This window comes from Oryctolagus cuniculus, chromosome 3 (genome assembly GCF_964237555.1).
Source record: "Oryctolagus cuniculus chromosome 3, mOryCun1.1, whole genome shotgun sequence".
Classification (NCBI taxonomy): Eukaryota; Metazoa; Chordata; class Mammalia; order Lagomorpha; family Leporidae; genus Oryctolagus; species Oryctolagus cuniculus.
This window is the reverse complement of record NC_091434.1, coordinates 170,775,398-170,795,064: the sequence shown is the minus strand read 5'-3', so window position 1 is coordinate 170,795,064 and position 19,667 is coordinate 170,775,398. Positions and strand designations below refer to the sequence as shown.

The 19,667-nt window shown below is 49.5% G+C and overlaps 1 protein-coding gene across 19 annotated transcripts in view; it reads right to left on the bottom strand.

The window, feature by feature from the left end:
• The window catches only part of CALD1 (caldesmon 1), a 193,567-nt gene that overhangs the window by 64,019 nt on the left and 109,881 nt on the right, over positions 1-19,667 (bottom strand). For 5 of the 19 annotated variants that reach the window (XM_051847963.2, XM_070069790.1, XM_070069791.1 and 2 more), the window contains exon 1: positions 14,596-14,904. In XM_051847963.2, coding sequence (XP_051703923.2) covers positions 14,596-14,648 — 53 coding nt within the window. In that variant the 5' untranslated portion in view covers positions 14,649-14,904. 19 annotated transcript variants of the gene reach the window in all.

The following is a 19,667-nucleotide window of genomic DNA, read 5'->3' as shown; positions in this document are numbered from 1 at the left end:
GCTAGAGCAAATCTGTGTCCCTTTCCAAATCTCTACTTTTTTTTTTTTTTTTTTTTTTTTTTTTGACAGGCAGAGTTAGACAATGAGAGAGAGAGACAGAGAGAAAGGTCTTCCTTTTTCTGTTGGTTCACCCCCCAAGTGGCTGCTACTGCCGGTGCGCTGCGCCGATCCGAAGCCAGGAGCCAGGTGCTTCTCCTGGTCTCCCATGTGGGTGCAGGGGCCCAAGGACCTGGGCCATCCTCCACTGCCTTCCCGGGCCACAACAGAGAGCTGGACTGGAAGAAGAGCAACCGGGACAGAATCCAGCGCCCCGACCGGGACTAGAACCCAGGGTGCTGGCGCCGCAGGTGGAGGATTAGCCTAGTGAGCCGCGGCGCCGGCCCAACTCTCTACTTCTGCTTCCAAGGCCTCCTCCTCTGTGCCCTGCCTAGAGTCCCCGACTGTATCTTCTTCCCCTTCTCACATTGTACCGCCACTCAGAGCACACTTTTTTGCTACGACACTGGTGTTTCCAAGTTGAAATGAGATGTCTCCCTGTTATGATCTGTGTCAGCAGGGCTGCCCTGCTAATCCCAGCCCGTTTAGTGGCTAAGCTGTTTCTGGAGCCAACTCATGAACTCAGATCCATCCCAGCAATAACAAATTGCAACGTTTTACAAAAACGCTTTCACCACATCCATGATACAACTTGATCTTCATAATACTGGTAAGACGGGCGCTGTAATAATTGCTATGTCACTGTTGAGGAAATGGGCTTAGGGAGGTTGGGGAGTGGAACCCAAGCCAGGACATTGACTGCCATTTGGGTTTTTCTAATGGGTGCTCTCTTATGTCTCCAAGCTGTCATCGTGTTATGGTGTTCTGCTCCAATAAGGAACTCTGAAGGCTACCAAAGGGAATCCAAGTCCTCATGGTTCCCCAGGAACCTGGAAACAAAGGGTATCGGGGTCCCTGGGAAATGCAGGAGCCCCAGGAATCACTTACTCCTCCAAAGCTGTGCCACTTAACACGGAGGAACAAGCAACCCTGCTAAGTTTCACTCCTCGTTGGAGTTGTAGGTTTACCACTTTTAAGGCCGAAACCCACAGACCGCAGCCATTGTCTATTTAAAAATAAACAGTGACACTGATGATTGAAATAAAAAGAACATGCAAGACCAGCCAACCTTGACCTTGAGTGGATGAACGAGCGTGAAAGGATGAAAAAGCTTATTTAATGGAGGTTATTCCGAGGTACACAATGCGTAAGGTGCCAGGTAGACACGTCTCATCTGCTCCTTTCAGTAACTTTGGATAGACACGGCTGCTCTTACTTTATAGTGTAGGTGGGCAAACCTGGCACCACCGGCCCAGGCTTAAACACAGCACAGAATTAGCTATCACCTGGCCAACCCCACGCCTGGTCTCCCTACAGCACAGTGCAGCTCACTCCTTTCTACTCTCAGTTCTGTGACCCTGACAGGGTAAGATTTAGGAGGTGAGACATGGGGAAGTTAAAGATTATCCAAAAGGCTTCTTTTCTTTTATTTGCATAGAAGAGTCATATGCTACTAATAATGAAACTAGAGGAGCTGTTAGTTTTATGCAAGTCCGGGTCTCCTTGCTGGGGGAAGAGGAACCTGAGCCACCTCCTTGTACTGCCCCTAGAGCAGTATTTATTCGCCTGGACTGGTTATTTAAGGAAAATATCATGGAGAAGCCAAGATCCTTCCTGGGTCCCTTCTCGCCCACTCCCCCAGGGGAGAAGCTTGCTCATCAAGCAGGATCTGATGTAATAGGACTGCTTGCGGCTGGTGCTGTGACGCAGTGGATTAAAGCCCCAGCTTGCAGCGCCGACATCCCTTACGGACATAGGTTCGAGTCTCAGCTGCTCCACTTCCGATCCAGCTCTCTTCTATGGCCTGGGAAAGCAGTGGCAGATGGCCCAAGTCCCTGGGCCACTGCACCTGAGTAGGAGACCCGGAGGAAGCTCTTGGCTCCTGGCTTCGAATCAAGTCAGCTCTGGCCATTAAACTCATCTGGGGAGTGAACCAGAGGAATGGAAGACCTCTCTCACTCTCTCTTTCAAATAAATAGTTAATCTTAAAAAAAAAAAAATGACTGCTGCCAGATTCACCCACTCAGAGGCCAGAGGATGGAGTTTGGAAACACATACAGGGAATCACCTTTGTTAAATGTTATGCTGGGAGAGCAGGAGAGCCCCCAGGAGCCAGCCCGCAGTCAGAAGCCAGGAGCCAGTCACACCCACACCCAGGCAGGAAGGAGATGGGCAAATGAGTTCAACTTTCTGGCCTCATTTGCCTGCTTTGTAAAACCATGTACCTTAGAGTCATGTTGTAGGGATTAAATGATCTCATATTTACAAAGTGCTTAGAACAGTCCTGGCGCGCAGTAAGTGTGTGGGTACTTTAACATGTCCATGGAAAACGAAAGTAAAAGATAAGGGTTTTTTTTTTGTTTTTGTTTTTGTTTTTGTTTTTGTTTTTGTTTTTTTTTTTTTGGTGCTAACAATTTTAAATCCATGCATATGAGGAGTCTCTCAAAAAGTCTGTGAAAACATCATATGAAACATTACGCATGGATTTCAAAAATTTTTGAACCATACTATGCACGTTTCCAGTTTTTTAAAAAAAGATTTATTTGAAAGGCAGAGTTACAGAGAGAGAAGGAGAAGAGAGAGGGAGAGGAAGACGGAGAGGGAGAGAGGAAGAAAGGGGGGGGAGAGAAAGAAAGAGAATGAATATTGGTTCACTCCCCAAATGGCTGCAACAGCCAGGTCTGGGCCAACTGAAGCCAGGAGCCTAGAACTCTATCCTAGTTTCCCACATGGGTGGCAGGGGTACAAGTATTTGGGCCATCTTCTACTGCTTTACCCAGGTGTGTTAGCAAGGAGCTGTAATATTTTTTTTTTTAAGATTTTTACTTATTTTGCTTGAAAGGCAGTGTTAGAGAGGGAAGGAGGGAGGGAGGGAGAGAGGGGAGGGGAGTCTTCCATCTGCTTGTTCACTCCCCAAATGGCCATAATGGCCAGAGCTGGGCTGATCTGAATCCAGGAGCTTCTTCCAGGTCTCCCTCGCTGGTGCGGGGGCCCAAGCACTTGGCCATCTTCTACTGCTTTCCCAGGCCATAGCAGAGAGCTGGATCGGAAGAGGAGCAACCTGGTCTCAAACCAGCGTCCACATGGGATGCAGGCACTGCAGGTGGTGCCTTTACCCACTACGCCACAGCACCAGCCCTGGGAGCTGGAATCTTCAGTGCAGCAGCCAGAACTAGAACTGGCACATGTGCGGCTGCCAGTGTCTCAGGTGGCTTTTTTTTTTTTTTTTTTTTTTTTTTTTTTTTTTTTGACAGGCAGAGTGGACAGTGAGAGAGAGAGACAGAGAGAGAAAGGTCTTCCTTTTGCCGTTGGTTCACCCTCCAATGGCCGCCGCTGCAGCCGGCGCACCGCGCTGATCCGATGGCAGGAGCCAGGATCCAGGTGCTTTTCCTGGTCTCCCATGGGGTGCAGGGCCCAAGCACCTGGGCCATCCTCCACTGCACTCCCTGGCCATAGCAGAGAGCTGGCCTGGAAGAGGGGCAACCGGGACAGAATCCGGCGCCCCAACCGGGACTAGAACCCGGTGTGCCGGCGCCGCAAGGTGGAGGATTAGCCTATTGAGCCACGGCGCCGGCCTCAGGTGGCTTTTTAAATTCCATTTTCCCTGAACTTTTCCAAGTGTACCCTTGTACTAAATGAGCATTAACCTTGTGTGTGTCTATGATTTTATTACTGCTATTATTGTTGTCGCCATCACTGACATCTGGGGAATAGATTCTGTGCCTGTGAGTCTCCAGGGTGTGCTGTAGTTTCTAAACAAGAAGGGAGCAGGTGGGCGGACGGACTTCAAACTCCAGGATCTAACTCAAACTCCTTTTCACCAGCCGTATGAACACTAGCTAAGGCTGACGAAGAATAAACGTAGGAGAAAATTCTTGTTTCCTTTTATATTCTTTTGTTCCTCCTCTGTTGATTAATTTTTTTTATATTTCCTTTTTTCTGATGGGGTGAGTGGGTTAGAGGGTAGAAGAGGAGAGTTGTGGCTAAAATTGCCCAATAAATGGAATGCCTTTCATCTCTTATGTTCTCTATCGCTGTCTAAATCCATGTCACTTCTCATTAAAACGTAAACAGAAACTATCATCAGAGAGCTTTACCTTCTCATGCCAAAAAAGGCATGTGTCCCAGTGGAAGAGGATAATCCCTTTTCTGTTCTTCTCGGGGGCTGGCTTCATACCCACGCTTGGTGGGGAGTTGACAGATCAGAGCTCAACACAGAGAACCTGGTTGGGACCCTCGCTGGAATAGATTTAGCCAGGTTTTCCACCTGTCAGGGAAGGACCCAGCAGTCCCCAACACCCCAGTATCCTTCAGCTAGCTGGTATTTTAGATGTACACAATTATTTCATTTACTGCTTATGAATTAACCCATGCCATGTGACCGTAAAGTTTTTTATAAATCTTCCAGTGCTTGTCATGCATGCATTGAGTTGTATCCTCCAAAGCTGATACGTTCAAGATCCAACCACCCAGGGCCTTTGAACAGGAAAACAGGATTTTTCCCAAGGTAATCAACTTAAGATGAAGGCCTTAGGTTGAAGATGAAGTGAAGTGGAAGTTCTAACCCAATATGGTTTGGCTCCTTATCAGAAGAGACACTGGGACACAGACACAGAGACACACACGTACAGGAAGCAGGCTGTGCGGAGACATAGGGAGAACGCCCTGGGAAGGCTAAGTCCAGAGCGATGCCTTCCCAAGCCGGGGGTTGCTGGCCACCACCAGAAGCGAGGAGAGGGGCATGGACCAGCTTTCCCTCACGGTTCTCACCATCCTGCCTGTTGCTGAGTCATTGGATTTTTAAAGGTGTTTTTCTCACTGGAGAACAGGTTTCCAGCAAAACTGAGAAGGTCTGGACATTGCCCACATACTCCCTGGCCACATGCCTGCATAGCCTCCCCCACTGTCACCCCCTCCCACCGTAGTGGTCCATGTTCCATCACCACTGAGGAACCTACACTCGAAGTCTGTAGTCTACACTGGGCTCACAGCGAGTGTTGTTTCTCTGAGTTTGGACAAATGTGTAGTGACTTGTATCCATCACACAAGCATAGCGTCACACAGGGTACAGTCACAGCCTTAGAAAATCCTCTGTGCTCTGCCTAGTCCTCCCTCCACCCCCAGCCCTTGGCAACCACAGGTATTTTTACTGTCTCCATAGTTTTGCCTTCTGTAGACCATCACATAGCTAGCATGACGTAGGTAGTCTCTCCAGCCTGGCTTCTCTCACTTGGCGATTTGCGTTGAAGTTTCCTCCATGCTTTCCATAATTTGCTAGCTCATTTCCTTTTAATGCTGAATAACATTCCATTCTCAAGATGCGCTACCATTTATTTTTCAGCTATCCATTGAAGGACACGGATCCATTCACCCACTGAAGGACAATCTGTCTGTTCTGTTACGCCACCTGGGATGTAACAGATGTAAGGGGGCAGGTGGGCGGACGGACTTCAAAATCCAGGATCTAACTCAAACTGAGAAGGCAGCCTCACGAAGCCAACCCGACTCCAGGCCGCCTCTCTACAGGGGATTAGAGACTGTCCACACTTGCAGGGAGGCTGAAAGGAAAGACCCTGTCCAGGTATAGGTCTGGGGAGCTTTAGCCCTATGATCAGGAAGTATTCACTTCTCGGAAAGCTAGCCAACACGAGAATACCATTTTTTGGCCCTGGAGTCGTGGTACAGCAGGTTAAGCGATCACCAGCAATGCCAGCATCCCATAGTAGTGCCAGTTTGAATTCTAGTTACTCTGCTTCTGATCCAGTTCCCTGCTAACGCACCTGGGAAAGCAGCAGAAGATGGTGCAGGTATTCGCATTCCTGCCACCCATGAGAGGGACTCGGATGAAGTTCCTAGCTTCTGCTTCAGGCTGGCCCAGCCCCAGACTTTGTGGCCCTCAGAGGGGTGAACCAGTGGATGCAAGATCTCTCTCTCTCTCTCTCTCTCTCTCTCTCTATCTCTATCTCTCTCCCCCCTCCCTCCCCTCCAGCCCTTTCTCTGTAACTCTGCCTTTCAAATAAACAATTTTTTTAAAAGATTATAATTTTTCATAAAAAGTCTTCAGGGTACAAGAGGTTTGTCTAATCTGTGGAGCCTTAGCAAACTTTCGAATGTAGAGGTAATGGCTAGGCTTGTTGCTCTGTTGGGAAGTCTGCTATACAGGAAGTCTGTATACCTGTATCACAGATTGAATCGCACCCTCTTTGAAGTATGTTGAAACCTTAACTCCCAGTCCCTCAGGGTATGACCTTGTTTGGAAACACGGTCACTGCAGAGGTCATCAAGTTAGCATGAGCTCACTAGGAGAATCCTGGCTCCAACACGACCGGAGCCCTTTGGACACAAACATGGACGCTGAGGGAACATGGCGGAGGGCGGGGGAGAATGGTATGCGACAGTGTGCAAGCGGCGGGGTTGTGCCGCCACGAACCAGGACACATCCGGGGCTACTAGGGGCTGGAGCAGGCGAGGAAGGTGCCTCCCCCTGCAGCTTTCCTGGGCAGCACGGCCTTGCTGACAGCTTCCTGTTAGACCTGCAGGCCCCAGCACTGTGGGACAGCAGTGTCTGGTTCTGAGCCACCCAGTCTGTAGTCTGGTGGCCCCGGGGCATGGGTACAACTGGGCAAAGTCACTCATGCTTTTGTGGTTACCTAGCTTCCTTCAGAGCCACCTCCTCCGCAGCCAGTTCACACCAATCATTGCCACTCTTAATCACCTCCTCCGGGGCTGGCCCTGTGGCCCAGCAGGTTAGCGCCCTGGCCTGAAGTGCCGGCATCCCATATGGGCGCCGGTTCTAGTCCCAGCTGCTCCACTTCTGATCTAGCTCTCTGCTGTGGCCTGGGAAAGCAGTAGAAGATGGCCCAAGTCCGTGGGCCCCTGCACCCACGTGGGAGAACCGGAAGAAGCTCCTGGCTCCTGGCTTCGGATTGGTGCAGCTCCAGCTGTTTGCGGCCAATTGGGGAGAGAACCAGTGGATGGAAGACCCCCCCACCCCTGCCTCTCCTTCTCTCTGTGTAACTCTTTCAAATCAATCAATCAATCTTAAAAAAAAAAAAAAAAACACTTCCTCCGATCCCAACCCCCCCCCCCCACCTCTGGAGCACTTACTAAGCAACAGTGCCCGTGTTAACCATTCTACATGTGTTTTTCTCTTTTTGTAGATAAAAAAACTGAGAAACGCAGACAGTAAGTAACTCGCTCCAGGGAGCACAGTTAATAAAATGATGGGACTAAAACCCGAATGCAAACGTATTTCAAAGCTAATATTCTTGATTTGTACTCTCTGCACCTGTAAAGAATGGGTACACAAAAATTGGTAGTATTTGGTGGCAAACGAAACCCCACTTCTTACTACTTCCTCTTTCACAATATATATGGTTTAGGCCAACTGGAGAAGTAATAATTCCATATTTTAACAACAAAGACCATTTACATCACAGTCCTCTTAGCCAATGTATCTCTGGACGGACTGTCATTTTAGATAGTAAATGAATAAAAACAAGTAAAATCTTGTGATGAAGGGCTCTGATTCTCCAAAAAGTAGATGTTTTAATGGATGCATATCGATCACAAACTGAATCCCACTGCCCTTTGTCCCGGCTTCAGTCACCCTGCTACTTGGGCTCTTTCCCCCTGGAGTCTTGGGAAGGGGAGGAGAGGAAACGCAACCCCACCCCACCGAAGCCCCGCTCTAGTGTATGCACTTCAGCGTAGGCAGCTTCCCTTAAGTTTCACTAAACCTGCAAGGCGGGCAGTGGAGGTTTCTTACACAGATGGAAAAACTTAGGCACAGCGAAATTAAGTGACCTGCCCAGGGTCACGCACTTCGTAATGAGTGTGATCTAAACACAGATGTGGGAGCCGAGCTATCCGGCGCGAGTCCGTCATCCGTCAAGAATGTGCCCACTTGGGGCTGGGAGAGCTCAGCCTGACAACAGGAGCATTGAGGCTCCCTGCCCAATCCCAGCATGCCAGAGAGCACAGGTGAGCGACTGGTTCTCGTTTAAAGTCGTCCCTTTAGCTCCAAAGGTCCAGTGTACCTGGCCCCTCTGGTCTGACTCATTGAACGATGGAGCAAAGTCTTTTCCACTTCAATTCTTAGCCATCCTGGTATCGTACACATTTATGAAATATCTATGGAACCTTCTGCTCTTCAGATGCTATGAAATCAGCTAAATTAGGTGACAGAGACTTGCTGGCCTTTATGCATTTTCTGTGTTTTTCTCTGAACACTGTGCAGGGGGCAGTGAGGAGCTCTGGCTGGTGGTGGGGTATTACTGAACCAAAGTGGCAAGTTTATTTCATTCTTTGGTGAGTGAATGTGGTCTTTTCCCTCTGTTACAGAGAGACAAAGAGATGGAAAGGAGATGTTTCTTGCAAGGATCAGCCAGAGAAAAGGCAGAGAAAACAGCCAGCCAGCCAATGTAGCAGGAGTGAACCTGTGAGATGCCGAGGGTGGGTTATGCTGTCAAGAGGAATTCAGCAGAACTTGAAAGAAGTCGTCTTCAACCTCTGTGTGAGCTAAGGTTTAGAACAGTCATGAAGGAAAAGTGAAAGATCAAAAAGAAAAATATCACATTTTATTTAGGAGTTTATTATTTTAAGCCATTCTTAATAAAATAGTCTCCCTTACTGGATAGCTTTGTTTAACATGAGTTATTTTTAATAAAAAGTGATCCTAAAAGCAGTGGAAATTCGTGTTTATAAATCTAGTGGGTTAGAGGAGATAGCATCAGACAAAGCATGCGCCTTCATAAATTCATTCACGACTTTAAAAATCCAACGACTTAAAACCAGAAAAAGCCTTTAAGAACGGAGAGGCCAAGAGGACCTGGCCGAGCTTCTTAAACACAGCCTGAGGTATAACGTCACCAGCAATGTCACTCACAGATTTTCATTTATGAAGTTGCATCACATCATAGCCTGTTCAAGACCCTTTCCCAGCTCTATTAAGAACATATGTTCTCTCCAAGTTGGTCCTCTGATATTAAATTTTAATTGGAAAATATAAGGTTTAAACAATAACTTGCATTTGTTTTATACTTAATGTAATTACAATTTTTAATATTTTTTTTTTTTTTATTATTTGAGAGAGGGACAGAGACAGACACTAAGCTTCCACATGCTGGTTCACTCTCTGGGCTGGTCCTGAGCCTAAGCCAGAAGCTGGGAACTCAATCCAGGTCTCTCACGTGGGTGGCAGGAACCCAATTCCCTGGGCCATGGCTGCTGACTCCCAGGGTCTACATGAACAGGAAGCCAGAGTCAGGAGTCGGATCTGGGAATTAAACCCAGCTACTGCCATGTGGGATGCAGGGGTCTAGCAGTTAAGATCCCTAGGGCTGAATGTCTGCCCCTGTGTTTAACATTTCTCTGTATAGTCTAATGCACGTCACTATACTGATGTCCTTGTTCACCCAGTGAGTTGCAGAGAGCAGGCATTCGCAGCTCCAGTTCAGAGCTGAGTTGCAGTGAAGTTGAGTGAAGAAACCAGAGCTTCCAACTGCCACCAAAACCTTTTTCTTCGACCTCCAGACCGCCCTCCCAGCCTGCAGACCCTGACGTTTCTCTGAAGGCAGGGAGATAGAGGCACCAAGGTCACGTGATGTGCCCAGTGGTTTTCAAATGTTAGACTGTGCCCTGTGTGCAGCTTCTGAAATGGACTCAGCGGGTCATGACTGGCATTGGTAAATGAAATAGAATAGTAGAGACATTTGCCTAGGATGTCATATATAGCAAGGATGAGCACTGTTTTGGGGAATCCTTGTCTCCTATATAGGTTGTGTCTAGGTACAAGAGCACAAAGTCAAGTGGATTGTTTCAAACAGTCACAGGAGAAAAAGAAAAATATACATATTGCTATAATGCTAATCATTGTGCAACAATGTTCTGACTGTTGCTGTGGCCCTCGCTGGACCTGGAGTGTGTGTGTGTGTGTGTGTGTGCGTGCGCGCACGCACGCCCGCACGATGTGGGTGGGTGTTGTTGGGGGAAGACTGAAGACAGATTTCTACAATGACTGGGAGGCCAGAAGACAAGACAATCTTTATTATGCCTGGGCTTTGTCCTTTTTTAACGTTCGTAGTGGCCATTACAACAAACTAGCAAGAGAAACTCTCAATGAATATCTCTTGAATGAATGAATGGAAATGGGTGAGGTGGACAGACTTTTGTTTTTAAGACTCCTCTTAAAAAGTCAATTAGCCTTGGACATGAAGCCAGGCAGCGCTACGTTTATGAAGAGCTTGTTTCCAAAACCTTCATTTGTAAATCGGTCTTGGAACAGCAAGCAGCATCACACATGGTAGTTAGGATCTCAGGCCAGACGGCCCACAACCATCTTGGAAAATCTAGATATGGGCTGGCTATAGCTCAGTGGTTCCTTCGACACATCAGCTTCATGAAGCTACTGAATCTAGATATGCTGGGAGCTGCTATGGAGAGCTGAAGCTACCTTTCTATGGAAAAACACACCCTCACAGGTGCACATGGAAATGCCAGGGGCAAATCAGCTTCCAGGGGACCGTGGGGCTCTGTACCCTATGCGCCATTCCTCTTGCTACTGTTAGATCTGCCTCTGCAAAGCCATTTTGATGGGCTGGGAAGGATGTGAGGAGCAGTATAAAGTAAGGGTTCATTCAGTGGGACAAAGACAGGAGAGGGAAAGAAGAAACAGCCAAGCGAACAGCATCACCGTGTAGGCAAAGAAAGAGTCCCAGGTAGCCAGCAGGCAGCTCTCAGTGTGCATGTGGCCAGGGGGCCATTTACAGAGAAAACACATGCTCCTCCATAAAGATTTAGAGGCCACCCGCACTCAGCAATATCCTCTATAGAGTGCCCCACACATGCAAAGCACAACTCCCGACTTCTCTGTCCTTCCTCCTGATGTTTCATCCACCAACAACGAGCAGAAACTTCACTCTTAAGAGGTCCAGAAATCTCAATCGCTTCAAATCTGTCTTTGAACCCAAAAGTGAGCAAAAAAAAAATGCCACTTTGCTATATAAAGCATCAGTCACAAAATGTATGAGCCCTTTATTTTATGAGAGAGAAGTCCCTTGGGGCCAGTGTGGCGCTGCAGCAGGCTAAGCCTCCACTCGTGACACCAGCATCTCACATGGCATTGGGTTGAGACCCGGCTGCTCCACTTCAGATCCGGCTCCCTGCTAATGCGCCTGGGAAAGCAGCGGAAGACGACCCAAGTGTTTGGGCCCCTGCACCCGCATGGGAGGCCTGGAAGAAGCTCCTGGCTTCTGGCTTCTACCTGGCCCAACCCTGGCTGTAGCAGCCATTTGGGGAGTGAACCAATGGATGGAAGACTCCTTCTCTTTCTCTCTCTCTCTCTCTCTCTCTTTAACTCTGTCTTCCAAATAAATAAAAAATAAATCTTAGAGACAGAAGTCCCCTTCCACGTGAACACAACTGATTCCACGTGAACGTAATTCTAGCAAATGGGTTTCCTGATAGTCTTGACCACAGCAGATATGATGGGACTCCAGAGGTTGATGTATTAACAGCCATGAGAAGAAACAAAAACCTCAGTGAGAAGCTGAGGCCATCCATAGTAACTGGACCCATTTTCTTTCTTTCTTTTTTTTTTTTTTTTTTTTTTTTTGACAGGTAGAGTGGACAGTGAGAGAGAGAGACAGAGAGAAAGGTTTTCCTTTGCCGTTGGCTCACCCTCCAATGGCCGCCGCGGCCGGCGCGCTGCGGCCGGCGCACCGCGCTGATCCGATGGCAGGAGCCAGGAGCCAGGTGCTTTTCCTGGTCTCCCATGGGGTGCAGGGCCCAAGCACCTGGGCCATCCTCCACTGTACTCCCTGGCCACAGCAGAGAGCTGGCCTGGAAGAGGGGCAACCGGGACAGAATCAGGCGCCCCGACCGGGACTAGAACCCGGTGTGCCGGCACCGCTAGGCGGAGGATTAGCCTAGTGAGCCGCGGCACCGGCCCAACTGGACCCATTTTCAGATGGGAGTCTCACCCTCTACAGTATCATTGTTTTACATCAAGATTATTATTGATCGGCTTGCTAAATGTTGATTTTAAAGAGGGGAAGGGGGCAGGTTTTTTTTCTTTCCATGTTCAGCATGCTGGAAAGTTAGAATATTACATCCCTGGGTCACACTGGATAAACCAGGCTTTCATCTACGCTTTACAAATCTGAACACTTCTGTGTTCTGTCATTTCTGCAGGCGCTTGTGCAATTTTGCCGATTATTTATGAGTATTTATCTACAACATTTTCAATTTAGCTTCCTCAGAAAATAGTGGGATTAACGAAGCACTTTTTCCTATTTCCTTGATTCCATGGTTTTAACATTTATCTTCCCTTCCACATTTGTTACAAAATGTGACACAAGCAGAAAACTTCTAACTTGTATCCTCAGGATATGGAAAAGCACACTTCCTTATGAGAAATGCAGCTCTCCCTAGACTAAAATATAAATATTTACAGGAAACTCCAAATCTTGACTCAAGTAAGCTTCGTTAGAACTTTGAGAAAATGATAAAAGCAGCAGTGAAAACATTAAACTGCCAGTAACAGATTCTCTGCGTGATCTTACTGGAGCAAATTAAACACAGGTTGAGGTCTGAAACGCTGAATAGCCATTCACACCTGCTCCTGGAAATACCATGGCCCTTGTGTTGGTCTTGGCACTCAGGAATTTTAATGCACCTCATAAAAAAATCACTGCCTATCTTGCTCTGGAGGTGATGAAACGGAGATAAATTATCTGATGGAAATGAAAAGGAATGTAGGCTTCATGCTCTTGGCCACTTGCTTGGCTAATACTTCTTGCTAGGCAAAGGACACGGACACTTTGTGCCTCGAAATCACCCAGATGAAAAGGGTCCTCAGAGGACCTGGGCTCGATTTATTCAATAATAATAGGGCAGTTAAAGTGTTTTGAGCACCAGCACCATTTTGGATGTTGAAGCTCCAAACATTCAAAACAGTTCCTGTCCTTGAGTGAATTAGAGAAAGGCGAGTAACAGAAGAAGGACAGAGGTTACTGAAGGCAGACTTTGGAGAACTCGGAATGTCATATTAAGGTGGATGGGCTCTGTCCTCAAAGGTGGGGGGGGGGGGGGGCAGGATCAGGAAGGAGTCAACAGTGGAGGCCAGAGACCACATAGGAGGCATTCCCTCTTGCAACTCAGGAAGCGACACAGTGAGTGGAGAGGAGAGAGACCACGTGGCGAACATAAGCGGATAGAACCACAAGCCCAGGTGTGGGAGCCCCAGCCTTCCGGGCGGCAGGGCTGGCCAGCCGTGTGACCGCCCCGAGCCCTTCACCTCCCAGGGCCCTCCAAGGAAAAGAAGGAATTCAACAAGAGCACTGCTTTCTGGGCCATTCCATGGACAGCTGGGGCTCTAAGAAGTTCCGGTGAAGAGGGGTTTTGGGGGTGGGGGGAAAGGTAGAGGAGGGAAGAGGAGCGAGGTGGAGGTGTGCAATGGGCTGTGACTGAAGACCGCAGTGCGGAGGAGAAGTTCTGAATCCAAAGCTTTCTGTTTAACCAGAACCTCTTTACGCAATAGGGTTCCTTTGGAGATTAAACTGGATTTTGAAAAAGTCTGGGACACGCTCGGCTCCGTAGATAACCTCTGAAATCCCTCTGAGTGGCCACACACAGTTAGAGACACTGGTAATCCAAGAGATCTGCTCTTCTGATAGCCGGGGGTCTCGTTTGGAGGACCCTGTAGAGTTCCCCTGTTTATTGGATTCACTGTCGCACAAACCCTGGAACAACCATTGTCATGCTGAATCAGTGCCAAAACTCTCAGAAATGGAAAAGACTTCCTCAAAGGCCATTTGGTCTTCTTGCTCTTCCAGGGTACCTCTTCCCAAGACCCAGGAAGGGTTTCAAGCCTCATAAACGCCAGTGTGCAAACGGGCCCGCCTGGGAGTACAGAGCCGTGGCTTCCTGCTGCCTGCTGTCTGATGCTGGCTAAGTCGAGCTCCCCTCTGGGTCTCCTGGACTGCAGGAGCAGCCCATGTACCACATGATCCCAGAGAGGCCCCTCCTGGCTTTCCCAGCCCAGGACTCCATGATCCTAAAACCTCGGAGCCTGTTATCAGAACAATTCCCTGATCAATAGCAAATGCTCCCGGGCAGGTCCTGTCACCCACAGCCGGTCAGTGTCTGTTTACTTTAAGGATTGGGCAATGTGTGGTTTAAGCCGAAATTTCAGAGTCCGGATCGGGATCAGGATCCCAGAAACTCTGGCTTAGGTATAAACCCCTGCGAACGACATGCTCCATAAAATGGAAACGAGGAAAACCAGCAGAACCCCCACTACCACGAAGCTGAGACCCGAAATTTACAGACTCCGCTGCCTCCTGTCCCCTCCCACTCCCAGAATTTTTTCTTTCTTTTTTTTTTTTTTTTACAGCAATGTGTTTAAAAAAAAAAAAGAAAGAAAGAAAAGGAGGAGGAGGAGGAGGAGGAAAGAAAGCGAGCGAGCAGAGAAACCGGACGAGCCAAGGGAGAACTCACTGGGAGAGCGCGGCCAGGCTGCGTCTTCCCTGGGACCCGGCTCCAGCGAGCATGTCTGCGGCCAGGCTGGGGCGGCGAGCGGCGGGAGGTACCGGGGACCGGTCGGGCAGTCAGGGCGTGGGCCCAGTCGGCGCAGGGGCCATGTTATCTACCGCGGAAACGCAGTGGGCAGGATGCTCCCGGGTCTTCCCTTTGTGTTAACACTTTGGTCTGTCCCTGTGACGAAAGTCTGGGCTTGTCCTCAGCCAAACCTACTCCTCCCCACCCCTTCCCCCGGCACAGGATCATCAGAGAGCTGATTGTTATTTTTTACTGTAATCTCCCTAATAGAAGCCCATCACGCTTCGCTTTGCAAGGGCACACAGATTGCTTGGAGATTTCCAGAATGTTACGGCTGGGTAGTGGGGGCCAGGGTCCCCGTTTCCTGATGGAGACTTCGGATGCTTTACTGGATGGACGAAATAATTGTTCCAAGGTGGGGAGCTGGTCAAAGGATGCTCATGCCCCTGCCCACTCTGTTGGAAAATAGTTGATCGGGGTATTTTGTGCATAGACAACAGAATTCTGGCAAGATCAACAGAAATCAGCCCACCGAAAGTTCACTCGGGTGCCTTGGTTCTGAGCTCTGTTCTCAATTAGCACTGCTGTAGGTGGCTTCCAAAGCAAACAATTCCCACCGAGAAATCAAACCTGAGAAACTCCTCTTATCCCTTTTATCCGGGGAAAGATGCATGATATCAAAATGCGAACCAAATGCAAAGGGACGACGCAGAGAGGTGGCTCTGCTCAGGGACGGGTGGGTGGTTCAGGGGGCTTGGGGCTCTCACTCCCTGGGAAATGAGGGCAGCTGGCCGCCAGGGGACATGTTGGAACAGCTGGGCCGTCTGCACCCACGACCCTGGGGTGGTGATGTCATCGGCCAAGCTTGGAAAGTGACCAAATCCCAGCCCCTGCGGAGGGGGTGGTGTTGATTCTATCTGGAGATGAGCTTGAGTGAGGAACGCATTTCCTCATTGCTCACTAGCAGTGAACAGATGGGTGCTGGGATACGGAGCTACGGATGGGACCAGCTTTCTGTCGAATGGGAAGAACGACTCAGGTCTGCGCAATGTAGGACTGAGATGATTCTTTCGGTAAATAGCAGGAGAAGCCGTGGTTTCGCCCACGGAGAGCCCCCTCTCAGGGGCTCCACAGACAAGGATACTGACCACAGAACACGGAAGTGACCCATCCCATGCGTGGACTGAACCGCTGCTCTTGTACTGCCCTTAAAGCAGTTAACTCGGCTGAACTGCTCTCTTCATCCCAACCCAGACAATTCTGGTTGTTCTCTTGCCTGAACACTAAGCTGCCATCGAAGTCACAGTTTGATGAAGCTTAAGGAACTTCAAAGTGAATTATCTCTATATAGCACCATGTGTGTATACGCTTAAATATCCGTCTCACTGTATAATCTTGCAGTATATTTTGACTACTGTGCATATGAGGATTTAAATACTCACTGACTTTATTGCTCCAAAGCTGAGATAGAAGTATGTACTGGCCGGCGCCGTGGCTCACTAGGCTAATCCTCCGCCTAGCGGTGCCGGCACACCGGGTTCTAGTCCCAGTCGGGGCGCCGGATTCTGTCCCGGTTGCCCCTCTTCCAGGCCAGCTCTCTGCTGTGGCCCGGGAAGGCAGTGGAGTGCTTGGGCCCTGCACCCCATGGGAGACCAGGAGAAGCACCTGGCTCCTGCCTTCAGATCAGCGTGGTGTGCCGGCCGCAGCGCGCCAGCCGTGGTGGCCATTGGAGGGTGAACCAACGGCAAAAGGAAGACCTTTCTCTCTGTCTCTCTCTCTCTCACTGTCCACTCTGCCTGTCCAAAAAAAAAAAAAAAAAAAAAAAAAAAAAAAAAAGAAGCATGCACTGAAATGTTCCTGCTTCCCTTTCTACCAAATTTTGCCCAGTGCATTTTTTCCCTTCCATTAGTTAGAGAATTCAGTGGTATCCTGTGGTAGGCAGAATACTATTTCCCCTAAAGGTGTTCAAATCTTTTTAAAAATTATTTTATTTATTTAAAAGTCAGAGTTACATAGAGAGAAAAGGAAAGGCACACAGAGAGAGAGAGAGAGAGAGAGAGAGAGAGGTCTTCCATCCGATGGTTCACTCCCCAAATGACTGCAACAGCCAGAGCTGAGCTGATCCAAAGCCAGGAGCCAGGAGCCTCCTCCAGGTCTCCCATGTGGGTGCAGGGGCCCAAGGACTTGGGTCATCCACTACTGCTTTCTCAGGCCATAGCAGAGAGCTGGATCAGAAGAGGAGCAGCTGGGACTCGAACCAGCGCCCATACGGGATGCCGGAGCTGCAGGCTGGGGCTTTAACCCACTGCGCTACAGCGCCAGCCCCGGATGTTCAAATCTTAATCTCTAGAACTCGATAATACAAGGGAACTTCAAAAAGCTCATAGGGAAATGGCACTAAAAGATAAGTTGATTTTGGTGCAAAAATGGAAATGCATGCACAATTTTTTCATAATGTGCGTTTCCACGAGCTTTCTGAAGACCCCTTGTCTGTCACCTTCCACGGCAAAAGTGGCTTTTCAGCCATGATGATACCGAAGGTGTGGAAACAAGGAGCCAGGTGTGCCGAATCTAATCACACAGGTCTTCGCAACGAGAGAACCCCGCCTGCCTGAGGTCGCAGCATACTGGAAGCAGAAGGGTCAGCAGAGGCACCAGCCCTGGCTTTGAAGGTGGGTGGAGGGGACCAAGAGCCCAGGCAGGGGGCAGCTTCCGGAAGCTGGGAAAGGAAATGGATTCTTCCCCTGAGCCTGCAGAACAGAATCCAGTCCGGAGGCACCTTGGCATCAGCCCGGTGAGACCGTGGGGCACGGCTACAGGGCTGCACAGAGCACGGCCGTGTGGTTTGGAAGCTTTAGTGTGGTGGGGACGGAAGACGGATCGATTGCTCTGAGACTCATTTCCCCTGGGAAACAAAGAGCCCCTTCCGACTCCCTCCTCTCCACGCTCTCCACTCTGCTGCAGGTCTGAGGTGGCAAGAAGCATTTTGGCATATCCAGGATTGCATATCCATCAAATGGTATGCAATAGGAAAAAACCCTGTGGAAGTTCTCTCTCTCTCTCTCTCTCTCTCTCTCTCTCTCTTTCATACACAACACACACACACACACCCCTAAGCTCTGTGGAGGAGAGATGCTGGGAATCTGCTGAGACACACATCAGCAGGGAATAGGGAGACTACAAGGCCAAGGTCGGACAGATGTGATGTGGCGAGAAGAAGGTGGGTAACAAGTGCATCAGGAGCTCGGGGCAGGGCTGGGGTGGGCAAGAGCTTCCAGGCAGTCCTCCGAGGGTCAGTGGCTAGGGCTGGTGAGGCGAGAGGAGAGAGATCAGGGAGAACACACTGAAAGGTGACCTGTGAACCGCATCCAGTTCCCCTGAAGACCCCAGGCTGCCACGCGTGGAGAGCCTGAGCTGCCCGCAGTCCAGCTTCCGCTCCTGGTCTCTGCGCACCGAGCCAAGGACCAGCCCCCAGCACCAGCACCGTGAACAGCTGGGCTGGCCACCCTGCAGCAGGACGGGAGGTATCACAGGTTAAATATTTCAGGACTCTGACGAGGGAAAGTGAAAGTCTGAGCCACTCTCCAGTGACTCATAGCATCCTTCAGTTCTGGACCCTCTCTTGTTTAACTTTTCATCAAAGAGATCTGGACTGGGAAGGCTTGGGGGAGGTCAGTGCAACAGAGAGGAACAGCTCCCACCACAGGGTGGTCCTTTATTAATAAAATATGATTTTTAAAAATAACTTCACTTCACGGAGGCAGGAGACTGGACCAGATGATCTGTTCCAGACGTTAGAGCCGGCAATGGTTGTTTAGGAACAGCTTCTACCTTGGAGCAATTCCCTGGGGGAAGAGGGAGGTCTGTGGAAGGGCTGTATACACTGAAGACACACACGCATGCACACACATGTGCCTGCACATGCTAAACCCCCCACGCATGTGCATCTACATAGCAGCATACACACAGAGAAGCACACACAGCCACACAGCCATTCGCTTCCTACACAGACTCATCTAAACCCAAGGGAAAGGTAGAAGTTCAAGTAGCTTAAAGCAGAGTTTTGAAAAGGCTCTTGGAGGAGAATTTTTTTTTTTATGAAGACATTCAGACTCTACTCTCTTAGAGCTAGTCAACAAACCTTGCCGGGACAGCGGCTCACCAAGGAGTGGGCAAGAATGGAGGGCAAAGGGTTGATGGCAACTCTGCAGGCAGAAGGCCCGTCCTCCCTTCCACTGGCCCCTGGCATCTCACCCCGCCCCCACGGCATTGAACATCTCCCCTGAACTGCCCCTGTTGCTGCTTTTTAACAGATCTTCCTCAGCAGACTTCTCACGAAACACTCCCCACCCTGTGTCTTGCTTTAGGAGTACGTGGTGGGCTGGATGCAGGCGTGGAGGAACAGGCACACTGCGAGGCAAAGTCGTGCTTACCACTCTCCCTAGACTTCCCCCGTGTGGCTCCCCGCTTTTCACCAGAGTCCTTGTGGACGGCTGATACAATTTTTTTAATTTTATTTATTTATTTGAGAGGCAGAGTGACAGACAGGGGGGCAGAGAGAGAGAGGGAGAGAGAGAAAGACAGACAGAGGTCTTCTATCTGCTGGTTCACTCCCTAGATGCCTGCAGTGGCTGGAGCTGAGCCAAACTGAAGCCAGGAACCAGGAGCTTCTTCTGGGTCTCCCACAAGGGTATAGGGGCCCAAGCACTTGGGCCATCTTCTACTGCTTTACCAGGCCACAGCAGAGAGCTGGACCGGAAGAGGAGCAGCCAGGACTTGAAGCATCCTTATGGGATGCCGGCGCCTCAGGCAGGGGCTTAGCCCACTGCGCCACAGCGCCAGCCCGGCTGATACAATCTTGGTAGCTTTGCCTCACCTGTCCCGAGGCTATGACGTGGACTCCAGTTGCCACTCTTACTGCAATCGTAATAATGGCCACATAGTTTCGTCCCATTATGTTTTTTTTTTCCCCTACGCCTCTTAGCACTATTTGAATATTTCCTACAAACAAG